Here is a 26,170-nt window from a genome sequence, read left to right as displayed (position 1 = left end):
CGCCCAAACAGTGGTTCCCCCCCACATATGGGGTATCAGCGTACTCAGGACAAATTGGACAACAACTTTTGGAGTCCAATTTATCCTGTTACCCTTGTGAAAATACAAAACTGGGGGCTAAAAAAATCATTTTTCTGAAAAAAAAAATTTTTTTTATTTTCACGGCTCTGCGTTATAAACTGTAGTGAAACACTTGGGGGTTCAAAGCTCTCAAAACACATCAAGATAAGTTCCTTAGGGGTCTACTTTCCAAAATGGTGTCACTTGTGGGGGGTTTTAATGTTTAGGCACATCAGGGGCTCTCCAAACGCGACATGGTGTCCCATCTCAATTCCAGTCAATTTTGCATTGAAAAGTCAAATGGCGCTCCTTCCCTTCCGAGCTCTGCTATGCGCCCAAACAGTGGTTTACCCCCACATATGGGGTATCGTTGTACTCAGGACAAATTGAACAACAACTTTTGTTGTCTGATTTCTTCTCTTACCCTTGGGAAAATAAAAAATTGGGGGCGAAAAGATCATTTTTGTGAAAAAATATGATTTTTTATTTTTACGGCTCTGCATTATAAACTTCTGTGAAGCACTTGTTGGGTCAAAGTGCTCACCATACATCTAGATAAGTTCCTTAAGGGGTCTACTTTCCAAAATGGTGTCATTTGTGGGGGGTTTCAATGTTAAGGCACATCAGGGGCTCTCCAAACGCAACATGGCGTCCCATCTCAATTCCAGTCAATTTTGCATTGAAAAGTCAAATGGCGCTCCTTCCCTTCCGAGCTCTGCCATGCACCCAAACAATGGTTTACACCCACATATGGGGTATCAGCGTACTCAGGACAAATTGCACAACAATTTTTGGGGTGCAATTTCTTCTCTTACCCTTGGGAAAATAAAAAATTGGGGGCGAAAATTGTAGTTACTTACCGATAACGGTATTTCTCTGATCCCATGATGGCACCACGGAGAGAGGGGTCCGCCCCCAGGGACAGGAAACCTACAGGTGAAAAAGGGCGTACCTCTCTCCCACATCAGTTGGTTTACAGAGCCTTATACAGAACTTTCAGCTGCAACTCAACGTTTTACAAATTAAACTTACGGTAATTAAATTAACTTAACAGAGGCACCGTGACTAAAGCTAATTATTAATACATTATAATGTGCACACCTGTGTGTGAAAAGGGAGGGAATATACGGGTGCCATCATGGGATCAGAGAAATACCGTTATCGGTAAGTAACTACAATTTTCTCTATCCCCATGATGGCACCACGGAGAGATTTGCATAGATTGTAACTCTTAGGGAGGGACCACTGCCTCTAGAACCCTTCGCCCAAAGGTGAGATCAGAGGAGGTCAAGTCTAAACGGTAATGTTTGAAAAATGTAGACTGGGAAGACCAAGTGGCAGCTCTACATATCTGTTGTATTGAAGCGCCAGCTCTCTCCGCCCAGGATGACGCCACTGCTCTGGTTGAATGAGCCTTTATATTCTCCGGGATGGCCGTCCCGCTAGATGAGTAGGATAGGGCGATGGCATCTCTTATCCATCTCGCCAACGTGGCTTTCGATGCTTTTTGTCCCTTCCGCGGACCCTGGAAGCAGACAAACAAAGCCCTATCCTTCCTGCACTCCCTAGTGGCTGAAAGATATTGGGCTAGGCATCTTTTTACATCTAGGGTATGCAGTGTTTTTTCCCCCTCATTTTTGGGGTTGGGACAAAATGAGGGTAGAGAGATCTCTTGTGTCCTATGGAATTGTGACGCGATTTTAGGGAGGTAAGCCGGGTCAGTTTTAAGGATGACTCTATCGTCGAGGATTTGAGTAAAGGGTGGACATGCAGATAATGCTTGTATATCGCTGACGCGGCGGGCCGAGGTTAGGGCCACTAGGAGTGCGGTTTTTAGAGAGAAGGTCTTTAAAGGGACATCCGCCAGGGGCTCAAAGGGAGGTTTGGTCAGAGCATTTAAAACAAGGTTTAGATCCCATGGGGGAGCATTATGAAGAGGGATAGGCCTGGACCTACCCGAGGCTTTAATGAATCTCATGATCCAGCGGTTTTTGGCTAGATCATGATTATACAAAGCTCCCAAGGCTGCTACCTGAACCTTTAGAGTACTTGTAGCTAGGCCCTTTTCCAGCCCCTTCTGCAGGAACTCAAGAATCTTCCCTATTGGGATTTCCCTAGATGGATCTGTGCCTGATACTGACATGAACTTTTTCCACACTTTTCCATATATTTTAGTGGTTACGAGTTTTCTACTCTGTAATAAAGTAGAAACTAGGTTGGGTGAGAAACCTTTATCACTCAGTAACTTCCTTTCAAAAGCCAAGCTGTCATGTGTAGGCTCTTTACACTGGGGTGAAACACTGGGCCCTGGGATAAAAGACTCAGAGTGTCTGGTAGAACCCAAGGGCTTGCTATGGACATTTTTCTTAGCCAAGAAAACCATATTCTGCGGGGCCAGAATGGAGCTATTACTATCACTGTTGCTCCCTCCTCCCGAATTTTCCTCAGTACTAAGGGGATAAGGGATATCGGAGGGAACGCGTAGGCGAGGCGATAGTTCCAGGGAATTGTAAGAGCATCCAGAGCTACTGGGCCCCCCAGGGGATCGATTGAGCAGAATGTTTTTACCTTCTGGTTTTGACTGCTCGCAAATAAATCTATTTCTGGCTGTCCCCAACGTTTTACGATCTGGTTGAACACCGTTTGTTTTAGCTCCCACTCCCCCTGTTTCAAGCGCGTCCTGCTCAAGAAGTCTGCTGTTTGGTTTTCTGAGCCTTTTATGAGTGCTGTTAAGGATTTCAGGTTGTGTTCTGCTAAGTGGAAGATGGATTGGGTCACCTCCATCAGGGCTCGAGACCTGGTGCCTCCTTGACGGTTTAGATACGCTACAACTACCTGGTTGTCTGAGAAGACTTTTACGTGGTGGGAGTGAAGGAGATTTAGAAAGTGCATTAGGGCCAACTTTACCGCTAACAGTTCTTTCATGTTTGAAGACACTAGCTCCTGGCTTTCGCTCCAATTCCCTTGTGCTACTTGGTCGTCTATGTGTGCGCCCCACCCCCAAGGGCTTGCATCTGTCGTCAGGATTTTCTCCGTTGGTAGTGCCCAGGGAACCCCTTTGGTTAAATTGACCGGGTCTGCCCACCACCCTAGGGAGTGTATCGTGCTTGATGAAATGTTTAACTGCCTGTCTAAATTTCCGCGCAGAGATAGGCTTGAATCTAAAGTCTCCCATTGAAGGTCCCGGGTATGACACTGTGCCCACTGCACGGCCGGGATGCAAGCTGTCATGGAGCCCAGCAGGGACATTGCCTTTCTGAGAGTGGTGACTGGAGACATTATCAACTGTGACACAGCCTGTGTCATTTTTTGAATCTTCCCCTGAGGAAGGTAGCACGTCTGCGCGGTCGAGTCCAGTACGATCCCAAAGTACTCCTGTACTTGGGAGGGCACTACCCTGGATTTGGGCATGTTCAACAGCCAACCTAGACTCGACAGTGAAGTCATGACCAGATCCAACTGTTGCTTGCAATGTTGGAATGAGGTCCCTACCACCAGGAGGTCATCCAAATAGGGAACTATTAGAACATTCTGTTCCCGTATGTGGGCCATCACTTCTGACATTATCTTCGTGAATACCCGAGGTGCGATAGCTAACCCGAAGGGGAGAGCCCGGAATTGGTAGTGTTTTACTTCCCCCTGGATATTCACTGCAAGTCTGAGATACTTCTGATAATCCCTGTGAATAGGCACATGGTAGTATGCATCTCGTAAGTCTAGAACAGTCATGAAACACAAGGGAAAGAGTATTTTCACGCAAGACTTTATTGTCTCTATTTTGAAATGTGGAATCTCGAGGAAACTGTTTAATCTTTTGAGATTTATGATCGTCCTGTATGATCCGTCTGGTTTCCTCCGAAGGAAGAGGGGCGAGTAGAAGCCCATGCCTCTTTCCTGATATGGAACTTCCTGTAAGACTCCCTTCTGAATCAAGTTCAAAATTTCTCCCTGGAGAGCTGACTGTTCGTGCGCTTGTCTCTGTGGTGTCACCATGAAGGAATTGCTCGGTGACCTGTGGAATTTTAGTTTGAGACCTTCTCGTATTATCCCTAATATCCAGGGACTGTTTGAATTTTTTTCCCAGGCTGGAAGAAAACTGGCTAGTCTCCCTCCGACCTGGGGAACACCTTCATTGTGTTTTCTTGTTATCGGGGGGAGTTTTGTTAAACAAGAATCCTCTGTTTTTATTCCTTTTGTCTTCCCATGCCTCCTTATTCCCTTTTGGGGGTCTCCTCCGCATGAACTTTCTGTTCCGAAAGGGACGCCTGTAAGACTGGTTGGGGAACCCGGGAAAGGACTTCTTTTTATCTCCGGCTTTTTCGAGGATGTCATCTAATGTGGATCCAAACAGAAATTCGCCCTCGCAAGGTATTGAGCAAAGTTTTGTTTTTGTCTGCAGATCCCCTGGCCAACACTTTAGCCACAGGGCACGTCTTGCGGCGTTCGAGAAGGAGGCTGACCTGGCTGCTAATCTGGCTGAATCCACCGATGCGTCAGCCGAAAAGGCTGCTGCACCTTTCATCACAGACACCGATTTTTGGATTGTCTCTCTTGTCACTTTCCCCTTTAACTGAGAATCCAGGTGTTCGAGCCATACCATCAGGGCACGGGCCGTGCAGGTGGCCGCAATGGCTGGTTTCAGTCCTCCCCCTGCCGCTTCCCAGGAATTTTTCAAGAAAATCTCAGCTTTCTTGTCCATTGGGTCTTTTAAGGTACCCATGTTCTCGAAAGGCAGGGCGAATTTTTTGGAGGCCTTTGCTATGGCCACGTCTAATTTTGGTGCTTTACTCCAGGATAAGCAGGCCGGGTCATCAAAAGGGTATTTTCTTTTGGGAGTCAAGAGAACTTTTTTGTCCGGTTTTTTCCACTCTCTCTTAATTAGAGAGTGAATTTTCTCATTTATTGGGAACGCTCTTCTTTTCTTTTGCTCCAACCCGCTGAACATTATATCCTGCGCCGTTTTTTTAGGACGTTCATCTACCAGGCCCATTGTTTTCCTGACGGCCTTTACCAAGGCGTCAGTTTCTTCTATAGGGAAGCAACTGTGTCCCCCTTCAGAGGATAGTGACGAGGTGTCGGAGGCTGATGAATCACCAGAGTCGGATATTTCACTTTCCGACTCCTCCGTACTAGGTTCAGGGGATTTATGACTTGTTTTACGTTTTTTCTTTGATGTTTTAATGCCTTTGAGGGCACTCTCCACCTGACTTCTTATTAATGTTTTTAGGTCTGAGGCAAATGTCGGAGACTCTTCCTGAATTGTCTTCTCTATGCAATTGCTGCATAGCTTCTTCTCCCATGAGGAAGGTAACTCTTCTGGGCATATAGCACATATCCTGTGCTTTAATTTGGTTACACATTTCCTTCCCTAGAAGAAAAAAGTGACCATATATCAAAAGTCCGAACTTTCACGTAGATCACTCACCCTCCTGTGACCAAGAGATACCGTCTCGGGCCTGGGAACTATATCCACTGCTGGGTTTGCCACAGACTGCATAGTTTTCGCAGAAGCTCGGCTGCGTTGTGACCCTGAGCATCTGCTGCTGCTGCGCTGCTGAGAGGAAGTACCCTTGCGCTGATGCTGTGTGCGCTGCTGCCGCTGTGCTTGCGCTTGCTCAGGGGATAGCTGTATCACCTCCTGCGCATCCTGCTGCTCCTGGTCGCTCATGGTCCTGCACTGTTTAGTGAAGGTAGCTGAGCAGCAAATCCGGGCTGCTCAGCTGTTTAAATTTGCCGCCCATATTGCTTCACTTCCGGTTTCTGCGCCGAACCGGAAGTGCTCCCATCGTGCCTGCGCTTAAACTTGCTGAGAGGCGCGCGCGCGCGCCATGCTGACGATCGGCTCCCGGGGTGTCGGACGCGCCGCCGCTGTTACCGGTAATTCATTTTTCGGCGGCCGCTGCCGCCGTCCTCAATGCTGCAGCCGCAGCTTTCTTTAGGGCAGGTTTCTCCTGCCGGCGCCCGCTCTCACTCTCCGGCGATGGAGGTGCCGGCGTTCAGCTGCCCTGTGTCCGGCCTCAAGCTGCGGTACTTGTATGGGGCTCCATGGTTAGGTAGCCGCCGCTGCCCCCATGCGCTGTTAAAACAGCGATGCGGAGGCTATGACGGTGACCGCCGTCACCTCCTCCTTCTTCCCCCTCTTTTTTTTTTTTTTTCTTTGGGGGAAAACAGGCTCAATCCTCTTCACTGCCCCCCCCCCCTCCTCACTCACCCTCCAGGTCCGCCGACCTCAGCGGTGGTGCTTCAGGGAAGGAGAAAAAAGAAGGGGAGAGAAAAAACCTGCCAAACCCAGCCGTGTCAGGGCGCCCCCTGCCAGGAACCGAACTGGATCAGCCCCTGGATCTTCAGGTACGTGCTGTAGGTTCCCCGTCAGGGACAGGAAACCAACTGATGTGGGAGAGAGGTACGCCCTTTTTCACCTGTAGGTTTCCTGTCCCTGGGGGCGGACCCCTCTCTCCGTGGTGCCATCATGGGGATAGAGAAAAGATCATTTTTGTGAAAAAAATATGATTTTTTATTTTTACGGCTCTGCATTATAAACTTCTGTGAAGCACTTGGTGGGTCAAAGTGCTCACCACACATCTAGATAAGTTCCTTAAGGGGTCTACTTTCCAAAATGGTGTCACTTGTAGGGGGTTTCAATGTTTAGGCATATCAGGGGCTCTACAAACGCAACATGGCGTCCCATCTCAATTCCAGTCAATTTTGCATTGAAAAGTCAAATGGCGCTCCTTCGCTTCCGAGCTCTGTCATGTGCCCAAAAAGTGGTTTACCCCCACATATGGGGTATCGGCGTACTCAGGACAAATTGTACAACATCTTTTGGGGTCCATTTTCTCCTGTTACCCTTGGTAAAATAAAACAAATTGGAGCTGAAGTAAATTTTGTGTGAAAAAAAGTTAAATGTTCATTTTTATTTAAACATTCCAAAAATTCCTGTGAAACACCTGAAGGGTTATTAATAAACTTCTTGAATGTGGTTTTGAGCACCTTGAGGGGTGCAGTTTTTAGAATGGTGTCACACTTGGTTATTTTCTATCATATAGACCCCTCAAAATGACTTCAAATGAGATGTGGTCCTTAAAAAAAAATGGTGGTGTAAAAATGAGAAATTGCTGGTCAACTTTTAACCCTTATAACTCCCTAACAAAAAAAAATTTTGGTTCCAAAATTGTGCTGATGTAAAGTAGACATGTGGGAAATGTTACTTATTAAGTATTTTGTGTGACATATCTCTGTGATTTAAGAGCATAAAAATTCAAAGTTGGAAAATTGTGAAATTTTCTAAATTTTTGCCAAATTTCCATTTTTTTCACAAATAAACACAAGTTATATCGAATAAATTTTACCACTAACATGAAGTACAATATCTCACGAGAAAACAATGTCAGAATCGCCAAGATCCGTTGAAGCGTTCCAGAGTTATAACCTCATAAAGGGACAGTGGTCAGAATTGTAAAAATTGGCCCGGTCATTAACGTGCAAACCACCCTCGGGGCTTAAGGGGTTAATGTACACTCTGCACCCCATCTTCACTGAAATGTAGAAATGTTTGCAAATTAATTAGAAAAGAAAACCTGAAATATCCCATGGTCATAAGTCTTCAGCCCCTTTGCTCAGACACTCATATGTAAGTCCCATGCTGTCCATTTCCTTGTGATCCTCCTTGAGATGGTTCTACTCCTTCATTGAAGTCCAGCTGTGTGTAATTAAACTGATAGGACTTGATTTATAAGGCGCACACCTGTCTATATAAGACCTCACAGCTCACAGTATATGTCAGACCAAATGAGAATCATGAGGTCAAAGGAACGGGCCAAGGAGCTCAGAGACAGAATTGTGGCAAGGCACAGATCTGGCCGAGGTTACAGCAGAATTTCTGCAGTACTCAAGGTTCCTAAGAGCACTGCGGCCTTCATAATCCTTAAATGGAAGAAGTTTGGGACCACCAGAAGTCTTCCTAGACCTGGCCGTCCAGCCAAACTGAGCAATCATGGGAGAAGAGCCTTCGTGAGAGGTAAAGAAGAACCCCAAGATCACTGTGGCTGAGCTCCAGAGATGCAGTAGGGAGATGGGAGAAAGTTCCACAAAGCCAACTATCACTGCAGCTCTCCACCAGTCAGGCGTTTATGGCAGAGTGGCCAGATGGAAGCCTCTCCTCAGTGCAAGACAGATGAAAGCCGCATAGAGTTTACTAAAAAACACATGAAGGACTCCCAGACTATGAGAAATGAGATTCTCAGGTCTGATGAGATGAAGATAGACCTTTTTGGTGATAATTCTAAGCGGTATGTGTGGAGAAAACCAGGCACTGCTCATCACCTGCCCAATACAATCCCAACAGTGAAACATGGTGGTGGCAGAAGCATGCTATGGGGCGTTTTTCAGCTGCAGGGACAGGACGAATGGTTGTCATTGAAGGAAACACGAATGCGGCCAAGTACAGAGATATCCTGGATGAAAACCTCTTCCAGAGTGTTCTGGACCTCAGACTTGGCCGAAGGTTCACCTTCCAACAAGACAATGACCCTAAGCATACAGCTAAAATACAAAAGGAGTGGCTTCAGAACAACTCTGTGACCATTCTTGACCGGCCCAACCAGAGCCCTGACCTAAACCCAATGGAGCATCTCTGGAGAAACCTGAAACTGGCGTCCACCAACGTTCACCATCCAACCGGACGGAACTGGAGAGGATCTGCAGGGAAGAATGGCCGAGGATCCCCAAATCCAGAGGTGAAAAACTTGTTGCATCATTCCCAAGAAAACTCATGGCTGTACTAGCTCAAAAGGGTCTTCTCCTCAATACCGAGCAAAGGGGCTGAAGACTTATGACCATGGGATATTTCAGTTTTTGTTTTCTAATAAATTTGCATAAATTCTAAATTTCTGTTTTTTTTCAGTCAAGATGGGGTGCAGAGTGAACATTAATGAGAAAAAAAATAACGTTTTTGAATTTACCAAATGGCTGCAATGAAAAAGAGTGAAAAATTTAAAGGGGTCTGAATACTTTCTGTACCCACTATACATTGCTTACCGTATGTCCGGTCACTGCCAGAGAAGACATCAGCTGATTGATGGGAATGCTGGTTGCTTTTAAAGGGGTTTTCCAGGACTTTGACAATGATGATCTATCTTGCCAACTCGCAGCACCATCACCAATCAGATCCATTGCATGACCCTGTACATTCTTTACCAAGCACAGTTTCATCGATCCACAGGCGGGACATCAATACCAAGCCCAGAAAAAAAACATTTAAACATAGAACGACCTTGTAACTGTTGCACATTTTAATAGTCTAATTTCTGTGTTATGTCACAGGTCCCCCGATTGGAGGCACCCCAAACGTGAACAAGACTGCAGAACAGCAACGACCTCATCCAGGTAATCACAAAGTACCATCCACATGTTCTTCCCATATATTCTGGATATACAAGTAATTGTCATTGCGCTGAGGAGCACCTGCCCAGAACTACGGTACATAGCTTTATTGGCCTGCCTGGGGCCAGGCTTGTGAGGTTTCCATGGACGTCAATAAGGATAATCAGTAAGGGCAACCTAACTTGAGACAGCAACATCTACACCAGTTGGACTGGGGAGCTGTAATCGGGATATGCCAGTGGACAGCCCCCTTCATTTTTAGCAATATGGACTGGGTATGCTATGGACACTTTTGGAAACTGCAGAAAAAACTTTTCAGGCACTTGTGGAGCTTCGAGAGTTAAAATCATCGAAAAGGTTTCCCTGAAAGGGAGGCAATCATTAGGATTATCATTGCCTACCTGAAGGCTGGAAAAGAAGAGAGGCAAAAACCCTGAGCCAATGCTTGGTCACTTACAGGGCTTCTAGCTGTAGTTTTGATAACACATCTGCTGCAGCCCTCTAAATGATGAACTCCTTGTATACAGTCCTCTACCACCCATCAGCTAATTGATAGCAGTCTGCCAATGCCAAGTACATGCAGAGAACTGTCATTCAAGGGCAGAGGTGGGCGAGACTGAGCTCACCATTGAGAGGACTGGCATAGCTGCAGCAGATAAAGCAGACTTCTGTAATCAGAGTCTCTGTCCCTTCTTTACGCTACTGTTAGATTTGAGACCATAAGCAAGATGACAGACCCCTTTACAATGTTTCTGTCCATTACTAGACATACATTAGCATATAGAAATCATCTAATGTTTCCTTTGATGGTCACTTATTAGTGAGAATGGCTGGTGGTGTGCATTCACATATTTGTTCTTCCTTTCAGATCCCTATCAAATTCTGGGCCCCACAAGCAGCAGACTGGCTAATCCAGGTGAGAATACATTAGTACACACCCCAGTCAGTATTTAATAAATTGTGTGAAATGTTCTAAGATGATACATGGTTCTCAAATGTCATCCGATACTGTATAAAACACACAGAAAATAAATATAAATATCCTAAATAAAACAAGACCACAAACTCACTATTGAGAGAAATTACCTTGCTGCTTCCTTCTGCTTCTGATAAAGTGAATGTGCACATCATACTGCAGACCTAATCTGGAAACAAGTGTTGTATTATGACAATCTTTGGAGCTATACATGGCTGAACATACAGTATATATATATGTGATGTCCATTACAATTATACGAGTCTGAACTTCGTAAATAACAAAAGTGCATCGTCCAGAACATGGTTTCCTCATTATCTGCTTCCAAAATTCCTTCCCAAATCACCGTATAGCATTTACTTAATGTCTTTCTCTAAGCCTTATCAAGCAGTTCAGGTCTTCACTTACATCTTAGGGTACCGTCTCACATAACGATTTACCAACGATCACGACCAGCGATACGACCTGGCCGTGATCGTTGGTAAGTCGTTGTATGGTCGCTGGGGAGCTGTCACACAGACCGCTCTCCAGCGACCAACGATGCCGAGGTTCGCTGGTAACCAGGGTCGCGCTTAGTAACCCGATGTTTACCGTGGTTACCAGCGTAAAAGTAAAAAAAACAAACCGTACATACTCACCATCTGATGTCCATCAGGTCCCTTGCCGTCCGCTTCCCGCTCTGCCTGAGTGCCGCCGTACAGTGAGAGCAGAGCGCAGCGGTGACGTCACTGCTGTGATCTGCTCTCACTTTCCGGCCGGCAACCACGGCCCTGCGCTTAGTAACCCGATGTTTACCCTGGTTACCAGCGAATGCATCGAAAGAAAGAAAGAAAGTTCCAAACGATCTGCTACGACGTACGATTCTCAGCAGGGTCCCTGATCGCTGCTGCGTGTCAGACACTGCGAGATCGTAACGATATCGCTAGAACGTCACGAATCGTGCCGTCGTAGCGATGAAAATGCCACTGTGTGACGGTACCCTAACATCTGTGTGATACCTATCTACTACTGCATTTCTTCGTCTCCGGCTGGATGAGCCAAAACCTTACACTGACCCCTAGTGAGCCTATTTGTTCCAGCAGCCATAGATTGCAATAGTTGTACATTATTATTATTTATTATTATAGCGCCATTTATTCCATAGCGCTTTACATGTGAGGAGGGGTGTACATAATAAAAAACAAATACAATAATCTTAATCAATACAAGTCACGACTGGTACATGAGGAGACATTATTAGTATTTTCTTAGTACAAATACAGTTATATGAAAAAGTTTGGGCACCCCTATTAATCTTAAGCTTAATGTTCTATAAAAATTGTTTTTTTGCAACAGCTATTTCAGTTTCATATATCTAATAACTGTTGGACACAGTAATGTTTCTGCCTTGAAATGCATTCAAACAAAATTTGACAGGTGCATAAGTATGGGCACCTCACCAGAAAAGTGACATTAATATTTAGTAGATCCTCCTTTTGCAAAAATAACAGCCTCTAGTTGCTTCCTGTAGCTTATAATGAGTTCCTTGATGAAGGTATTTTGACCATTCCTCTTTACAAAACAATTCCAGTTCAGTTAAGTTTGATGGTCGCCGAACATGGACAGCCCTCTTCAAATGATCCCACAGATGTTCAATGATATTCAGGTCTGGGGACTGGGATGGCCATTCCAGAACAGTGTAATTGTTCCTCTGCATGAATGCCTGAGAAGATTTGGAGCGGTGTTTTGGATCATTGTCTTGCTGAAAGATCCATCCCCTGCGTAACTTCAACTTTGTCACTGATTCATGAACATTATTGTCAAGAATCTGCTGATACTGAGAGGAATCCATGCGTCCCTCAACTTCAACAAGATTCCCGGTGCCGGCATTGGCCATACAGCCCCAAAGCATGATGGAACCTCCACCAAATTTTACTGTGGGTAGCAAGTGTTTTTCTTGGAATGCTGTTTTTTTGCCGCCATGCATAACGCCTTTTTGTATGACTAAACAACTCAATCTTGGTTTCATCAGTCCACAGGACAAAAAGAAATTGGCTTCTCCAAATGTGCTTTTGCATACCTCAGCCGACTCTGTTTGTGGCGTGCTTGCAGAAACGGCTTCTTTCGCATCACTCTCCCATATAGCTTCTCCTTGTGCAAAGTGGGTTGTATAGTTGACCGATGCACAGTGACACCATCTGCAGCAAGTTGAGGCTGCAGCTCTTTGGAGGTGGTCTGAGGATTGTCCTTGACTGATCTCACCATTCTTCTTCTCTGCCTTTCTGATGTTTTTCTTGGCCTGCCACTTCTGGCCTTAACAAGAACTGTACCTGTGTTCTTCCATTTCCTTACTATGTTCCTCACAGTGGAAATTGACAGGTTAAATCTCTTAGACAGCTTTTCGTATCCTTCCCCTGAACAACTATGTTGAATAATCTTTGATTTCAGATCATTTGACAGTTGTTTTGAGGAGCCCATGATGCCACTCTTCAGAGGAGATTCAAACAGGAGAACAACTTGCAAGTGTCCACTTTAAGTAGCTTTTCTCATGATTGCATACACCTGGCTATGAAGTTCAAAGCTCAATGAGGTTACAAAACAAAAAAAAGTGCTTTAGTAAGTCAGTAAAAAGTAGGTAGGAGTATTTAAAACAAGAAAATGATAAGGGTGCCCATACTTATGCACCTGTCAAATTTTGTTTGAATGCAGATTGCACATTTTCTGTTAGTACAATAAACCCCATTTCAAGGCAGAAACATTACTGTGTCCAACAGTTATTAGATATATGAAACTGAAATAGCTGTTGCAAAGAAAACAATTTTTAAAAAGCATTAAGCTTAAGATTAATAGGGGTGCCGAAACTTTTTGATATAACTGTAGCTGAACAGAACCATGAAAAGGACTAAAACGCAGAGTTAATACACGTGCATCGTCCACAGATGAGCTTTATCACATGGACGATGTGTGAAATGACAGATTATTATTAAAACTGTTAAACAGACAAACCTGCTAAACTTTTACCTTTTCAGGCAAGAAACTATAGTAAAAAATCATGAAGACATTGTAAGCAGTGCAATTATTAGACTGATTTTACAAGGGCTTTCTAAGATTATGTTCTTCCTTGAAGAAGATATTGACAGAGCTGTGATGTTGCTGAAAGGCCCCAGCCTTCTATAAACAAAATGGCCACGGTCACATTCTGTTCCAGTCTTGGCAATGATCAGATGACATGAATACTGTGATCACATTGTGAGATCACGGACAGGAGGGTGCAGGATATTAAAAAGGTTGTCTTGGACTATGATACATCCTTACAATAAGTAAATAATACCAGATCAGTGGGTCTAACAACCAGCACCCCCAGGATCAGCTGTTAGCAGGTCCCGCAGCCAGACGTATATCATGAGGGGGCCGTAACATCGCAGCTTCACGCCCAGAATAGTAGCCATGGATTGTGCACTTCAGTTCCTATAGAAATGAACAGGAGCTGAGCTACAACACCCAAAAAAGCAATTACATATTGTAATGAGCTGTGGTGCCTTGGCCCTTATCTCCAGCTTCAGTGGGACCTTCTACTGGCTGATAGGTGGGGGTGCCTGTTGTTGAGCCCCCACCAATCTGATAACGAAGACCTATCCTAAGGTCATTATTACTGTCATCCTAGACAACTAGTCAAATAACAGTAAACATCTTTTTATTCAGTACTTTTTGGAGGAAGTAAAACAATGGTGAGGTTCACAGTTTCTACATGATAGTCCTGACAGATCATCCCATCAGTATATTATTAACTAGATGGTAGCCCGATTCTAACGCATCGGGCATTCTACCATATGTATGTAGTTTATTTATGAAGACTTTAGAATAATACATTGAATACACAGGATTCGGCTGGCCGCGACCAATTATCGAAGCGTGTTTCAAATCCCGCACCAATTCGCGGCCGGACTGCGCCTGTCGCTGATTGTTCGCGGCCGGCCACATAGTACATAGCACAGCCCACGGAGTATATAGCACAGCCCACGGAATATATAGCACAGCCACGTAGTATATAGCACAGCCCACGGAGTATATAGCACAGCCACGTAGTATATAGCACAGCCCACGGAGTGTATAACAGCCCACGGAGCATATAACACAGCTCATGTAGTATATAACAGCCCACGCACGCAGTTTATAACACAGCCCACGTAGTGTATAACACAGGCCACATAGTATATTGCACAGCCCACATAGTATATTGCACAGCCCACGTAGTATATTGCACAGCCCACGTAGTATATTGCACAGCCCACGTAGTATATTGCACAGCCCACGTAGTATATAGCAATGTGGGCACCATATCCCTGTTAAAAAAAAAAAAGAATTAAAATAAAAAATAGTTATATACTCACCTTCCGTTGGCCCCCGGATGCAGGCGAAGCGTTTACCGATGCTCCTCGTGCGTTCCGTTCTCGCGAGACCACTACGTCATCATCTCGTGAGATCGCAATGCATGGAGCGGTCACCGGAGCGGTAAAGGCCTGTTCTGGATCCGAGGGGCCGACGGACAGTGAGTATATAACTATTTTTTTAATTATTTTTAACATTAGATCTTTTTACTATTGATGCGGCATAGGTAGCATCAATAGTAAAAAGTTGGTCACACAGGGTTCATAGCAGCATTAACGGAGTGCGTTACACCATGGCATAACGCGGTCCGTTAACGCTGCCATTAACCCTGTGTGAGCGCTGACTGGAAGGGAGTATTGAGCAGGCACTGACTGCGGGGAGGAAGGAGCGGCCATTTTGCTGCCGGACTGTGCCCGTCGCTGATTGGTCGTGGCCATTTTGCCGCGACCAATCAGCGACTTGGGATTTCCGTTACAGACAGAAGTGACCCTTAGACAATTATATAGTAGATGTGACTGACCTTTACCGACTTGAATACAGCAGCAGGTTTTCTGTCTACCATCTTACTCATGAGCGTACCTTCCATTTCTTGCAGGGAGTGGTCAGATCCAGCTGTGGCAGTTTCTTCTCGAATTGCTGTCGGACAGTGCTAACGCTAGCTGCATCACCTGGGAGGGCACAAATGGAGAATTTAAAATGACGGATCCAGATGAGGTGGCACGGAGATGGGGAGAAAGGAAAAGCAAGCCAAACATGAACTATGACAAGTTGAGCCGGGCACTGAGATATTACTACGACAAAAACATTATGACCAAAGTACATGGGAAGCGCTACGCTTACAAATTTGACTTTCACGGTATTGCTCAAGCGCTGCAGCCTCATCCCACTGAGACATCGGTCTACAAGTACCCATCAGAGTTTTCATACATGCCATCGTACCACACTCACCCGCAGAAGGTTAACTTTGTTCCTTCACACCCCTCATCGATGCCGGTCACGTCTTCTGGCTTCTTTGGTGCAACCTCATCTTACTGGAGTTCACCAAATGCAAACCTATATCCTAATCCAAATGTTCCCCGACACACCAACACCCACGTACAGCCGCACCTGGGCTTTTATTAGACTCAGTCCACAGTATGACGTGCTCTCTGATGGAATACATCTCATTTGGGGAGGGGAGGTAAAAAGTGTCCTTAATGACTGAACTCCGCGCCTTATCAGTATTAATTATTCTCCCCTCTCTGCCTTCCCAGATCTTTATGAGCCAGTATTAATTCAAGCTAGTCCGCACCAGAAACGCGAGACAAAGTGCTTGAACCCAAGGATGTGATATGGCAGTGGTGTGAGCCGCACATAACATTAATCTCGGAGAAGGATCTGCATTACATTCCTTTCAGATTTTTTTCTAAGCATTTCTGAACTTTTTATTGTAAACAGACGCACTGGATGGCAATAATGAACGCTTTTTAAACTAACTGGAATTGCAGCAACATTAGTTGGTGTATTGCCCATACAGAAATTCAGGATTTCTCATTTAACATTAGCTCAGCAGACAGACATGTAGAAGGCCGCCCATCACACGGATCATGATATACTACACAGGTTTAGAATAAAATGAAATGTGTCGTCCAGGGCTTCCAAAAATGTGACAAATAACAGGAAATGTAAGAAAATAGCCAACATTTGCCTCTTCAATACTTCACCACTATAGAGCTGATACTCCCAACGATCCCTACTGGCCATTCCTGCCTTTCCTGCACCATAGCCGATCATGTGCCTCAGTAGAGATACTAGAAGGTATGGCACAAGAACTTTGAGGCCAGTGATCCTATGGATGAATCACTGCAAGGGAGGAAAGAAGGTGGGAATGGAACAGGTGAACGATGGATATTTCGTCACACTTCCCACTGTCAACCAAATTGCTAAAAATTTGCAGACAACCCTTAAACAAGATAATCTACTTTATTGAAGGGCCCTAATCTGTTCTGTAAATACAGTAGTTATAAAATAGGAGACGTCAGTCATAAACCTGGTTTCTAATTTGCTGTGTCCTCTAGCTCGGAGCGTGCAGTGTAAAGAAAGGAGGTTTTTAATTTGGTTGTAAAGGCTACAGCCTTAGCACTAACGTGACAATCACATGCACTTCTAAACACATGCACTCTATTACATGTGTGAGGCTTAGTAGTGGTGACACTATTTTTCTATAAACACAATTACAGTAGAATTAATTGAATGTAATCAGTCATGACAACCTTCATTCTTTATACTGCAGGCTGGAATCAAAGAATTGAATGAAAACAAACAGTAAATATAATGTTTCTATTACTAAGTGATGCAACTCGTCTTATTTCAAGCAGGTTTACTCTGTTTCTATCTCCTGGATAGAGATGAGCGAACCCGAACAGTAAAGTTCGGCGTCCGTACCAAACACCTACTGTTTGGGCACGGACACTGACCACGGACTTCACCAGAAAGTCCGTTACAGTTCGGGTTCGCCCCCCCCCCCCAAACACCGGGTGTTTGTCGCACCGTCATGTGCATGACGGCGCAGCAAACGCTGCTTCTGATCAGGGGTAAAATCATTACTGCCGGTCAGACAGCCACGGTTCCCACGCTGTCAATTGACAGGGTAGCCCACAACTGTGATTGGAGGTATAAAGTTTACCTCCAGGAACTGGCATCAGCTGAAGGGACTATTACTCCCATCAGCCTACGCCTGCTGCCGCTAATAACAGTGAGGGCAGGTGGCGGCTGATGGGAGTATTCATCAGCTGATGCCTGTGCTCTAAATAAATATTAATAAGAAAAATGGCGTGGGTTTCCCTATATTTTTGATAACTAGCCAGGCAAAACTCACAGCTGTGGGCTGCAATTCTCAGCTGTCAGCAAGGCTGGTTATCAAGAATAGAGGGGTCCCCACGCTTTTTTTTTTTAAAATAAATATTTACATAATTAAAAAAAACAAAAAAGAAAAAAAAACAACATTGTGGGTCTCCCCCATTTTTGACAACCAGCCTTGCTGAAGCAGACAGCTGGGGGCTGCTATTCTCAGTCTGGTAATGGGCCATGAATTTTGGCCCCCCAGCCTAAAATTAGCAGCCCAGAAACAGCACATCTATTAGATGCACCAATTCTGCCGCTTTGCCTGGCTCTTCCCACTTGCCCTGTTGCGGTGGCAAGTGAGGTTTATATTTGTGGGGTTTATGTCACCTTTGCATTGTCTGGTGACATCAAGCCAAAGGTTTAGGAATGGGGAGGCGTCTATAAGAACCTATGCATTACTAATGCTATAGTTTTATTGTAAATAAAGACACAGCAAGAGTAAAGTGTTTTATTTGAAATAAAAGAAAACACACTTTTCCTTCTTATTTAAAAATAACAAACAGGTATACTCACCTAACGCCCATTCCATTGAATCCCTCGTCTCCTGTAATAAAACAAACATAAAACAACAATATCCCTCATCTGTACAGACGTTATGTTCCACGCCGTAATCCATGTCTGGGGACTGCTTTTTTTCTAAATTATTTATTTAGAGCGCAGATGCTGGCTGATGAATACTTCTATCAGCTGCCGCCTGCTCTCACTGTTATTAGCGGCAGCAGACGTACAGTAGGCTGATAGGAGCAGTAGTCCCACCAGTTGGCACCACTGACTGGAGGTAAACTTTATATCTCCGATCACAGTTGCGCGCGCGCACACACTGTCATGTGACAGAGTGGGAACCGCGGCTGTCTGACCGGGTGTAATGATCTTACCGCTGATCAGAAGCAGTGTTTGCCGCTCTGTCATGCAAATGACAGCATGGCAAACACTGGATGTTCGGGCCCCCCATTCAAATGAATGGGGTCCGGGTTCAGGTACTGTTCTAGTGTCCGAACCCAAACTTTTTATTTTTTTATTTAATGGTTCAAACTTGCCAGGGGTCCGCCCATCTCTACTCCTGGATCCATGCTACACGTCCTGTTGATTTTGTACACAGGGCACACAGCTCAGGACAGGTTTTGCAGGATGGCAGTTCAAAAAATTCAAAGAGGAATTACTGTATACATTTAATATTTGTCACAATTTTTTTTAAAACAAGTTTTTTTTTTTAACATATGGAAATATACATTCAAACACATTTTCTTAGCATACAAATTCGTAATTTCAGTTTTTTGATTATTACATTACAGATTGTAAGGTCAAAATACAGAATAAACAACACAAATTTTGTCACATTATTAAGCACGACGATGAGAACTGCTGCAGCCCACAGGACACAAACCACAGAGGACAACAAATATGGCATGGCATACATCGGTGCATGATCTGTGTAATGTAATTGAGGACAATCAATACATATTAGGGCAAAAACAGTTTCCAAACCTTATACTGATTTTACTGTAAACCATATGGGGTCACATTATATACTGTACAATAGGATGAAATACTGTGGAAACTGCTAAATTGTCTGAAGACTTTATAAGGAGAGACACTATGGAATTGTGGGAAAATTAATGTACCAGTATTGGAATTTGTTTGGAAAAATGGTTGTTATTGGTTACAGAACATTTCACCCCGGTTTGTACTACTATTAGTCTGGTATCTCCATGTTGTCAGTAGTGAGGACACGCACAGTGTTATGATTCTCCAGCCACTTCATTACGTTTCTGCCCTCCCTGATACAAGAACTAAATATTGTACTTTGGAAACATACAACTTCCATACTTTTTACCTGTCATTTCCTACAATGCGCCAAATATTTTACAATTTTCACTAGGCTGGTGTCTGGTAGTGATGACTTCATTCACCTGCCTGTATATGGAAAAGGCGAGTCTGATAACGTCCTATTGGGCAACATAGGAAAATAAGATGTAGAGATGTGTATAAAAGGTGAATACTGGAGACACAAGTACAGATGTGGAGCCCAAACATGCCGAATGTGATGGCCCAGTATTCTGTCTTAACGCCATCTGATTCAGGCCTTTGACCAACAGAAAATATTTTTAATGTGGAGTTTGTTTTGTTGCTCAGATTTTCATTGTATTTTATATCGTTCTATGTTTTGTATTTGCGCATATTCAGAATTTAAATAAAATGTTATCAGACAGGTTAGAATGAACCGAGGGGTCGTGTCCAACGTGCCTTCCCTCTCTCACCTCCTGGATTCACAGACGTTGAGCGTTTGTCAGTGCCGTCTCCACATGGATTACAAGACGAGTTTACTGTATAAATTATGAATTATTTTCCTAGATTTCACATGATGAACTAGTGGAAGCCTCAGTGGAGAAAATCTATACAAAACAGAAAACCTAAACGAGTAGACCTCGGTCACAGATATGCAGGTTTGTTTTTTTGAGTTTTCTTACAGAACTGTATTTTGAAATTTGTACAAATGTTTTCTGGTATTTTTCTAATGTTTTTTGAGCGTTTTGTACATTTTGGCTTTTTATCTTTGTATGGACATCTCCTCTTTACAATGAAAATAAGATACAAAATAAAATATTTTCATATCTGTAGATGAGTTTTGTTCTGTTGCTTCAGCACAAGAAAAGGGTACTTGCATCTCCAGCTCTAGAGAGTCCCACATGCACACTAAGGGAAACATTCATCAAGACTGGCGTTGTTAGAATCCTAGAATGTTAGAGTTGGAAGGGACCTCCAGGGACATCGTGTCCAACCCCCTGCTCAATGCAGAAGTCACTAATCTCAAACAGATGTCTGTCCAGCATCTGAAGACTTCCATTGAAGGAGAACTCACCACTTCTCGTGGCCGCCTGTTCCACTCATTGATCACCCTCACTGTCAAAAAGATTTTCTAATATCTAATCTGTATCTTCTCCCTTTCAGTTTCATTCCATTTCTTCTCGTGTTTCCATGTACAATTGAGAATGATGATCCTTCTACACTGTGACACCACCTCAGATATTTGTAGACGGCTATTAAAGTGAACTTAGCAGGAATGTGCTCAGTAACCTACAGACAGCATCAGGTTGGCGACGTTATCCTGATTTAAAAGATACCTTGGTTGATGAAATCACCAAAACAACCTTGTGTTTGTTGCTTAATCTTTAATTGCAGTTTTCAGTTAATGAGATGATCGTGCTTCGAGAATATATTATGGTTTGAAAAAAAAAAAATATTCACATTCATCAGGCAGCATGATAAAGTGGAGAATATGCATATTTTCGTTTTCTTAAGAATTTTTTTTTTATTTTTCAAACAAAATGGCGCCGGCAGCCAAGCAGTAGCATCTGTGCATCTATCGGAACGATGCTACTGTGCAGGCCATCTTGATGGAGCTTTTTTCTCTCTGTCAAAATGGCACCAGCATCTATCGTGTTCTGAAATAGCACCGGCACAAGCACAGAAGTGGCTGCTGTTTTGATTGAAAAAAATAAATAAATGTGAGTGTGTGTGTGTGTGTGTGTATATATATATATATATGAACATCACTGCAATTGTACATAAATCAGCAGCACGTCAATTTCTTTTGTAGGTACACTGAGATTTAAGTGCAGACTTTCCCTATAGACTTCAATTAGGTGTGATAAATCCACAGGTGAAAACCGTACATGCATTTTTAGTACTTTTCTGTTGTGGAAATGCATCAAAAGCACAAGTAATCGCATATGAATGACTGTATTAATCACGACTGGACTAGGACTAAAATTCAGCCCTGGCATTTGAAGGTACACAGGCCCACTAATCGCATGTTGAACGTGTAATATCTTTGTGCACCCGTATGTAACAAGAAGTGAGGTGGGTGAAAAATAACTATGACATATAGTCACAACTGCATCCAGTATTACAGCTCAGCCTCATTTATTACTCTTAGTTGCAGGACCTGGTAAAGCCGCAATTTTACATACAGAACGGGGTCTTGTAGATAATGAAGAGGATGCTGCGGCCTCTTCATACAATTAATGAGCATCGATGCAAACAGTCAGATACTCCCTGATATTGAGGACTTATTCTACAGATAGGTGATCAGTTTCAAATCCTTGATCATCACTTTGAAGGCCATGGTAAGGGTGCTTTCACATTGAATTCTGTGTCCACGATGGGCCATATGTCCGAAATCTCCTGCAAAAAGGGATTTGAACGCATGCGCCGACGGGGTCAATAGACTGCAATGGTGACGACAGAGTGAATGTGAGCTCTGCTGTGCCCTTTTTTTTCCGGAAGTGTGCGCCTACAGGAGGCGGACACTCAGACGCAGTCTACTACATGAGTGCTGCCTCCTGTAGGCGTACACTCCCGAAAAAAGTGCACAGCCTTGCTCACATTTGCTCTGCCGTCACAATGCAGTCTATTGGCCCAGTCAGCGCATGCGTGCGGAACAGTTTGCGGGGGATTTCGGACATATGCCCCGACAAGGACATAAAACGTAATGTGAAAGAACCCTAATTTAGTAAAATATAATAATTGAATGCATCTAAACCACACCAGAAAACAATGAAATAATTGTATTATTTTACATAGTAATAAGTTAACATGAAACGCACAACAGTGCAAAGAACAGTTTTAAATAAAAATGCTTAGTGTAATGAAAACACCGGATTACGTACCGGTAATGCTCTTTTATAGAGCCACGACAGCACCCACTGAGAGAGGGGATCCGCCCCTAGGAACAGGAAACCCTACGGAGAGATAAAAGGGGCGGTCCCCCTCGCTCCCACAGTTTGGGTTACAGAGATTGCGAGGAACCGCCCACCAGTTTTAGTAGGTCATTCTATATTAACATTTTATCTTAACTTAATTACGTATATTTACAAGAACCAATCACCCTTAATAGTGCTCATATGCAAACTAATATATAAGGGAGGGAAGTGAAGGGGTGCTGTCGTGGCTCTATAAAAGAGCATTACCGGTACGTAATTCAGAGATAGTTATTTGGGGGGGATTATTGTGTTAAGAACTGATCTACCAAAACACAAGTCAGTGGAGGCAGATAGATCTAGTCTATAGTGACTATAGAAGGTAGTAGGAGAAGACCAAGTTGCGGCCTTACATATGAGATCTATTGGAACCTCTGCCCGCTCAGCCCAAGATGATGCTATCGCTCTGGTGGAATGTGCCTTCACAGTCTCAGGTGGATCTTCCCCTTTAGACGAATAGGCCAGGTATATCGCCTCCCGAATCCATCGGGATAAAGTGCCTTTTGTAACACCAGCTCCTTTCCTTTGACCCTGAAAGGAAACAAAGAGAGCCCTGCTCTTCCTCCAGGCGCTAGTCCTGTCTAGATAAGTTATTACAGCCCTTCTTACATCTAAAGTATGGTACTTCTCCTCTTCCTGGTTTGTAGGGTTATTATAGAAGGAAGGAAGAAGAATTTCTTGAGACCTATGAAATTTAGTACACATTTTAGGTAGGTAGGAAGGGTCTGTTTTCAGGACAATTCTATCTGGCAATATTGACATAAAGGGAGGATCTACTGATAGTGCCTGTATGTCACTTACCCTTCTTGCCGATACTAGAGCGACAAGAAGAGCAGTCTTGAGGGAGACGTGTTTAATATGAGCTGAGTGTAGAGGCTCAAACGGGTGATCTGTCAAGGCTTCAAGGACTAGATTAACATCCCAAGGAGTTAAGTGGGGAATTTGAACTGGTTCTGATCTCTGGCAGGCTGAAAAAAATCTGGCTATCCACCTATCACCCGCAATGTTGTGACTATACAAGGCTCCTAGTGCAGAAACTTGTACTTTTAAGGTACTAACTGCAAGGCCTAAATCACGTCCTCTCTGGAGAAATTCGAGAATAATAGAGACCGGAATTTCATTTGACAGGGCTGATGGATAGAGGCTTAAGAATTTTTTCCACACTCTTACATAGATAGATGTAGTGGATCTTTTTCTACTTAGCAATAAGGTATCAATTACTTTATCAGAGAAGCCTCTTCATTTTAACAGCTGCCTCTCAAATTCCAGGCTGTCAACCGTAGTCCCTTAACATGAGGGTGGTTGAAGGGCCCCTGGAAGAGAAGATCCTGATCCTCTGGGAGAATCCATGGATCCGAGATGGACATGGCTCTGAGCAGGGAAAACCATGGTCTCTTTGGCCAAAACGGGGCAATCAATATTATGTTCGCTCTGTCCTCCCTTATCTTCCTGATTACTGTTGGAAGAAGAATCAATGGAGGAAAGGCATATGCCTTCGGAAATGTCCATGGAACCTGGAGGGCATCGAGAACATCGGGGTTGTCGGTTCGGAACATTGAGGCGAATGTTTTTACCTGCCTGTTGTCTCTTGTAGCGAAGAGATCTATGTGGGGTATACCCCATTTCATGGTTATCATCTTGAATATCTGATGATTTAACACCCACTCCCCTTGGTGGAGGGTATGACGACTGAGTAAGTCCGCTTTTGAGTTGTCTACTCCTCGGACATGTAGAGCTGACAAGGACAGAAGATGATTCTCGGCTAGAGTTAGGATGTCTTCGGCTATAGACATGAGAGTGCCTGATCTTGTTCCCCCTTGATGATTGATGTAAGCCACTGATGTCATGTTGTCTGAGAGAACTCTGGTATGTGTTCCGTGTAGCTGCGGAAGGAATTCACATAGGGCATGATAGATAGCTTTTAGTTCTTTTTTATTAGATGAGTCATCTGACTCCGTAACCGACCATAGCCCTTGGACTATCTGGTCCCTTAAGTGTGCTCCCCAACCATTAGGACTGGCATCTGTAAATATTATGTTTGAGGGTTTAACCACCCAGGGAACCCCGCTAATTAGATGATCCGGTTCTAGCCACCAGGTTAGGGATTGGATTACGTCACCGGAAAGAGAAATTTTACCGTCTAATCGTCCTTGTAATTTTATCTCCTCATGTAAAATTGCATACTGTAAACACCTTGAATGGAACTGAGCCCATGGAACAGCCGGTATATACGACGTGAAGGAGCCAAGTAGGGACATGCCTTCCCGCAGGGAAATTATAGGTTTATCTAATACAGACTGAACTTTATTTCTAACTGTTATATTTTTGTTTTCTGGGAGGAAACATTTCTGTTTTATAGAGTCTAATATAATCCCCAAAAATGTTTGCCGAGTTGTCGGGACTAGCCTAGATTTTTCCCAATTTATTAACCACCCTAATTTCTGCAAAGATGAAATTATATCACATTGTGAAGGGGATTTTCCTACTACCAAGAGGTCATCTAGGTATGGGATTATGAGGGTGTCTTTTGATCTTAGATATGACATTACCTATGACATCAGTTTAGTGAACACCCTTGGAGCTATTGATAGTCCAAAGGGCATCGCTGTATACTGAAAATGTCGTATACACCCATTTAGTACAATCGCCACGCGGAGATATTGTTGATGTTCCTTAAAGATTGGTAGATGGTAATACGCATCTTTCAAGTCAAGAACCGCCATAAAGCAATGGGGAAACAGGAGTTTTATGGTGGACCGGATAGATTCCATTTTAAAGGTTTGATTTTCTAAGAAGGTGTTCAGTTTTTTAAGATTTATAATGGTTCTGAACGATCCATCAGGTTTTGGAATTAAAAATAAAGGGGAATAGAACCCTTTCCCCTCCTGAAGAAATGGAACCTCCACCAAAACTCCTTTTGACAGAAGATTCATTACTTCTTGCTCTAATGCCTCCTGTTGAGACGGCGATTTTAAAGAAGTCAATAGAAATGAGTCCGGAGGGACTCGGGCAAATTTTAACTTTAAACCAGAGGTGATGAGACTATTTGCCCACACGTTTGATGTTATTTTCCTCCATTGGTTTGAGAAGGAGGACAATCTACCTCCCACAGGTAGATCTGCTCTAACGGGGTTTGTCTTCAGGTTTGAAAGGGCGCTTCCCAAAGAATGCACCCCTTTGTTTAGTATCTCTAGGGGTCCAGCGGTCTTGGTTCTTAAACTCTTTTCTTTTATTAAACACGGGCTTCCGGAACGCTCTCCTATAGGACGGAAGGTAATTATTATTAGGGAAGCCTTTCTTTCTCTCTCCCGCTTTAGTGAGGATTTCGTCCAGTTTGGTACCAAACAGGTACTCACCCTGACATGGGAGGCCACATAATTTGGATTTTGTCTGGGGATCACCCTTCCAGCCCTTAAGCCACAGGGCTCTACGTGCTGCATTCGTGAGACCTGCCGACTTGGCTGCCAAGCGTATGGAGTCGGCAGATGAGTCCGCTAGGAAGGCTGTAGCACCCCTAATTAAGGGTATAGAGGACCTCAGTTTGTCTCTAGAGAGACCGCCTTTTAGTCCTTCCTCTAAGTCATTTAGCCAGACTAACATGGACCTAGCGGTGCATGTTGCTGAAATAGCCGGTCTAAAAGCTCCCGTACATGACTCCCAGGCTCTTTTTAACAGAGAGTCGGCCTTACGGTCCAGTGGGTCCTGTAATGAGCCTGAATCCTCTACAGGTAGCAGGGATTTT

At 43.9% G+C, this 26,170-nt stretch overlaps 2 protein-coding genes across 3 annotated transcripts in view; one reads left to right on the top strand and one right to left on the bottom strand.

Annotated features, from left to right (window-relative positions):
• The window catches only part of FLI1 (Fli-1 proto-oncogene, ETS transcription factor), a 107,349-nt gene extending 87,063 nt beyond the window's left edge, over positions 1-20,286 (top strand). For both annotated transcript variants that reach the window (XM_077249419.1, XM_077249421.1), the window contains exons 7-9: positions 9,382-9,444; positions 10,310-10,357; positions 15,381-20,286. In XM_077249419.1, coding sequence (XP_077105534.1) covers positions 9,382-9,444; positions 10,310-10,357; positions 15,381-15,907 — 638 coding nt within the window. In that variant the 3' untranslated portion in view covers positions 15,908-20,286. The remainder of the gene's footprint in view (positions 1-9,381; positions 9,445-10,309; positions 10,358-15,380) is intronic.
• ETS1 (ETS proto-oncogene 1, transcription factor) overlaps positions 1-26,170 on the bottom strand; it is a 434,342-nt gene that overhangs the window by 364,117 nt on the left and 44,055 nt on the right. Inside the window, exons 2-3 of the mRNA XM_077249415.1 lie at positions 15,365-15,453; positions 10,528-10,586 (exon numbers count right to left, since the gene is read on the bottom strand). The gene's annotated coding sequence lies outside the window, so the exon portion shown is untranslated. The remainder of the gene's footprint in view (positions 1-10,527; positions 10,587-15,364; positions 15,454-26,170) is intronic.

The sequence above is a fragment of the Ranitomeya variabilis genome, chromosome 4, assembly GCF_051348905.1.
Source record: "Ranitomeya variabilis isolate aRanVar5 chromosome 4, aRanVar5.hap1, whole genome shotgun sequence".
Lineage (NCBI taxonomy): Eukaryota > Metazoa > Chordata > Amphibia > Anura > Dendrobatidae > Ranitomeya > Ranitomeya variabilis.
Note: the sequence above shows the minus strand (reverse complement) of the source record. Positions and strands in the feature narration are given on the sequence as shown.